Source organism: Salmo salar, unplaced genomic scaffold (assembly GCF_905237065.1).
Source record: "Salmo salar unplaced genomic scaffold, Ssal_v3.1, whole genome shotgun sequence".
Classification (NCBI taxonomy): domain Eukaryota; kingdom Metazoa; phylum Chordata; class Actinopteri; order Salmoniformes; family Salmonidae; genus Salmo; species Salmo salar.
The window spans coordinates 1-5,000 of record NW_025548604.1 but is presented as its reverse complement, the minus strand read 5'-3'; the positions used below and the strand labels follow the sequence as shown (position 1 = coordinate 5,000).

Genomic DNA, 5,000 nt, shown 5'->3' with positions numbered 1-5,000 from the left:
TCATCATTTGGTATGTCATCATAGTGGTCTGTGATTGGTGGTCATCATTTGGTATGTCATCATAGTGGTCTCTGATTGGTGGTCAGACTCTCTCAGGTGGAACAAACTTAATGTCTTCTAGGAAAGAGAAAGGTGTCGTAATGTATTTTTTCTCGAACATCCTGTGTGTGTGTGTGTGTGTGTGTGTGTGTGTGTGTGTGTGTGTGTGTGTGTGTGTGTGTGTGTGTGTGTGTGTGTGTGTGTGTGTGTGTGTGTGTGTGTGTGTGTGTGTGTGTGTGTGTGTGTGTGTGTGTTTTACACTCTACACCCTCAGCAGTAAAGTGAAATATTCTGACTCCAGATCTGAGAAGAGGAGACTGTATCCCAGAGCTGGTGTCTTTACAATACCTCTCCTGTCATCTGTCTGACAACACTTTGTTTCCTCTTCAGTCTTTTCACTACTCTAGTCCTATTGTATTACAGTGTAGAGATATCTGAGACGTGCTGAGAGCTGGTCACATAGTAAAGGAGACATGTCATTTGAAGGTGATGATCTTTCTTCATGATGGCAGTGTGCTTTTATCTTTCATTACCTGATTGTTTCATACAAGTGGTGTTCTAACCATTCTCTCTCTCTCTCTCTCTCTCTGTCACTTTCTCTCTCTCTCTCTCTCTCTCTCTCTCTCTCTCTCTCCCCTCTCTGTCACTCTACCTCTCTCTCTCTCTCTCTCTCTCACTCTCTCTCTCTCCCTCTCTGTCACTCTACCTCTCTCTCTCTGTCACTCTCTCTGTCTCTCTCTCTCTCTCTCTCTCTCTCTCTCTCTCTCTCTCTCTCTCTGTCACTCTCTCCCTCTCTGTCACTCTACCTCTCTCTCTCTGTCACTCTCTCTCTATCACTCTCTCTTCTCTCTCTCTCTCTCTGTCACTCTCTCTCTCTCTGTCACTCTACCTCTCTCTCTGTCACCCTACCTCTCTCTCTCTCTCTCTCTGTCACACTACCTCTCTCTCTCTCTCTCTCTCTGTCGCTCTACCTCTCTCTGTCTCTCTCTCTCTCTCTCTCGCTCTCTCTCTGTCTGTGTGTTCCAGGATGTTTGTAACCCAGGCTGTCCCTGACAGTAACCTGCTGATGTTGGTGGTACAGGCAGACTGTGACTGTTCCCGTCAGTACCCAGCTATCACCATGGAACCCAAGGAAGTGAAATATATCCTTTAACATGGAGAGCTATCTTACTGGTTCCCTCTCACAAGCCCTCTCTCTGACACAGACACTGATTGATAGAATTATAATGGTGTTGTGGAAATGGGATTTGATATCTATGAATAAGCAATTGCTTAGTCATATATCAGACAAATCACTTCTCTTATTATATACATTACAGATGTCGTTCATTTCAAGCAGTTATGAATTGCTGTTTTACGCTGTGGAGAGTAGTCTCTTCCTAAACTCTTCTCCTTGACACATTCATAGATGGCCTGCAGGGTCATAGCCGAGCATTCAGAGGTCGAGACAGCAGGTGTAGGGGGAGGGAGGGAGGGAGGGAGGGAGGGAGGGAGGGAGGGAGGGAGGGAGGGAGGGAGAGAGAGAGAGAGAGAGAGAGCGAGAGACAGAGAGGGAGAGACAGAGAGATAGACAGAGAGAGAGAGACAGAGACAGAGAGAGAGACAGAGAGAGAGACAGAGAGAGAGAGACAGAGAGAGAGAGACAGAGAGAGAGAGAGAGAGAGAGAGAGACAGAGAGAGGGAGACAGAGGGAGAGGGGGTGGTATATGACCAATACAACACGGCTAAGAGCTGTTCTTAGCACATTGCAACTTCATTGCAACTTCATACATCACAAACCCCTGAGGTGCCTTATTGCGATTATAAACTGCGATTATAAACTGGTTACCAATGTAATTACAGCAGTAACAAGAAATGTTTTGTCATACACATGATATACGGTCTGATATACCATGGCTGTCAGCCAATCAGAATTCAGGGCTCGAACCACCCAGTTTATAATGTAGAAGATACACCTGTTGTTGTTGTTTAGTGTGTTGGTATTGTATCATAGATACTCCTTGTTGTTGTTGTTGTTTAGAGTGTTGGTATTGTATCATAGATACTCCTTGTTGTTGTTGTTGTTTAGTGTGTTGGTATTGTATCATAGATACTCCTTGTTGTTGTTGTTGTTTAGAGTGTTGGTATTGTATCATAGATACTCCTTGTTGTTGTTGTTGTTTAGAGTGTTGGTATTGTATCATAGATACTCCTTGTTGTTGTTGTTTAGAGTGTTGGTATTGTATCATAGATACTCCTTGTTGTTGTTGTTTAGTGTGTTGGTATTGTATCATAGATACTCCTTGTTGTTGTTGTTGTTTAGAGTGTTGGTATTGTATCATAGATACTCCTTGTTGTTGTTGTTGTTTAGTGTGTTGGTATTGTATCATAGATACTCCTTGTTGTTGTTGTTGTTTAGAGTGTTGGTATTGTATCATAGATACTCCTTGTTGTTGTTGTTGTTTAGTGTGTTGGTATTGTATCATAGATACTCCTTGTTGTTGTTGTTGTTTAGAGTGTTGGTATTGTATCATAGATACTCCTTGTTGTTGTTGTTGTTTAGAGTGTTGGTATTGTATCATAGATACTCCTTGTTGTTGTTGTTTAGTGTGTTGGTATTGTATCATAGATACTCCTTGTTGTTGTTGTTGTTTAGAGTGTTGGTATTGTATCATAGATACTCCTTGTTGTTGTTGTTGTTTAGTGTGTTGGTATTGTATCATAGATACTCCTTGTTGTTGTTTAGAGTGTTGGTATTGTATCATAGATACTCCTTGTTGTTGTTGTTGTTTATTGTGTTGGTATTGTATCATAGATACTCCCTTGTTGTTGTTGTTGTTTAGTGTGTTGGTATTGTATCATAGATACTCCTTGTTGTTGTTGTTGTTTAGTGTGTTGGTATTGTATCATAGATACTCCTTGTTGTTGTTGTTTAGAGTGTTGGTATTGTATCATAGATACTCCTTGTTGTTGTTGTTTAGTGTGTTGGTATTGTATCATAGATACTCCTTGTTGTTGTTGTTGTTTAGTGTGTTGGTATTGTATCATAGATACTCCTTGTTGTTGTTGTTGTTTAGTGTGTTGGTATTGTATCATAGATACTCCTTGTTGTTGTTGTTGTTTAGTGTGTTGGTATTGTATCATAGATACTCCTTGTTGTTGTTGTTGTTTAGAGTGTTGGTATTGTATCATAGATACTCCTTGTTGTTGTTGTTGTTGTTTAGAGTGTTGGTATTGTATCATAGATACTCCTTGTTGTTGTTGTTGTTTAGTGTGTTGGTATTGTATCATAGATACTCCTTGTTGTTGTTGTTGTTTAGAGTGTTGGTATTGTATCATAGATACTCCTTGTTGTTGTTGTTGTTTAGTGTGTTGGTATTGTATCATAGATACTCCTTGTTGTTGTTGTTTAGTGTGTTGGTATTGTATCATAGATACTCCTTGTTGTTGTTGTTGTTTAGAGTGTTGGTATTGTATCATAGATACTCCTTGTTGTTGTTGTTGTTTAGAGTGTTGGTATTGTATCATAGATACTCCTTGTTGTTGTTGTTGTTTAGTGTGTTGGTATTGTATCATAGATACTCCTTGTTGTTGTTGTTTAGTGTGTTGGTATTGTATCATAGATACTCCTTGTTGTTGTTGTTTAGAGTGTTGGTATTGTATCATAGATACTCCTTGTTGTTGTTGTTGTTTAGTGTGTTGGTATTGTATCATAGATACTCCTTGTTGTTGTTGTTGTTTAGAGTGTTGGTATTGTATCATAGATACTCCTTGTTGTTGTTGTTGTTTAGTGTGTTGGTATTGTATCATAGATACTCCTTGTTGTTGTTGTTGTTTAGTGTGTTGGTATTGTATCATAGATACTCCTTGTTGTTGTTGTTGTTTAGAGTGTTGGTATTGTATCATAGATACTCCTTGTTGTTGTTGTTGTTTAGTGTGTTGGTATTGTATCATAGATACTCCTTGTTGTTGTTGTTGTTTAGAGTGTTGGTATTGTATCATAGATACTCCTTGTTGTTGTTGTTGTTTAGAGTGTTGGTATTGTATCATAGATACTCCTTGTTGTTGTTGTTGTTTAGTGTGTTGGTATTGTATCATAGATACTCCTTGTTGTTGTTGTTGTTTAGTGTGTTGGTATTGTATCATAGATACTCCTTGTTGTTGTTGTTGTTTAGTGTGTTGGTATTGTATCATAGATACTCCTTGTTGTTGTTGTTTAGTGTGTTGGTATTGTATCATAGATACTCCTTGTTGTTGTTGTTGTTTAGAGTGTTGGTATTGTATCATAGATACTCCTTGTTGTTGTTGTTTAGTGTGTTGGTATTGTATCATAGATACTCCTTGTTGTTGTTGTTGTTTAGTGTGTTGGTATTGTATCATAGATACTCCTTGTTGTTGTTGTTGTTTAGAGTGTTGGTATTGTATCATAGATACTCCTTGTTGTTGTTGTTGTTTAGAGTGTTGGTATTGTATCATAGATACTCCTTGTTGTTGTTGTTGTTTAGTGTGTTGGTATTGTATCATAGATACTCCTTGTTGTTGTTGTTGTTTAGTGTGTTGGTATTGTATCATAGATACTCCTTGTTGTTGTTGTTGTTTAGAGTGTTGGTATTGTATCATAGATACTCCTTGTTGTTGTTGTTGTTTAGTGTGTTGGTATTGTATCATAGATACTCCTTGTTGTTGTTGTTGTTTAGAGTGTTGGTATTGTATCATAGATACTCCTTGTTGTTGTTGTTGTTTAGTGTGTTGGTATTGTATCATAGATACTCCTTGTTGTTGTTGTTGTTTAGAGTGTTGGTATTGTATCATAGATACTCCTTGTTGTTGTTGTTTAGTGTGTTGGTATTGTATCATAGATACTCCTTGTTGTTGTTGTTGTTTAGAGTGTTGGTATTGTATCATAGATACTCCTTGTTGTTGTTGTTGTTTAGAGTGTTGGTATTGTATCATAGATACTCCTTGTTGTTGTTGTTGTTTAG

At 38.4% G+C, this 5,000-nt stretch overlaps 1 protein-coding gene across 2 annotated transcripts in view; it reads left to right on the top strand.

The window, feature by feature from the left end:
- Positions 1 to 1,494, top strand: part of LOC106596386 (voltage-dependent calcium channel subunit alpha-2/delta-4-like) — a 32,450-nt gene extending 30,956 nt beyond the window's left edge. For both annotated transcript variants that reach the window (XM_045712542.1, XM_045712541.1), the window contains one exon: positions 1,066 to 1,494. In XM_045712542.1, the coding sequence (XP_045568498.1) occupies positions 1,066 to 1,192 (127 nt within the window). In that variant the 3' untranslated portion in view covers positions 1,193 to 1,494. The remainder of the gene's footprint in view (positions 1 to 1,065) is intronic.
- Positions 1,495 to 5,000: the final 3,506 nt, after the last annotated feature.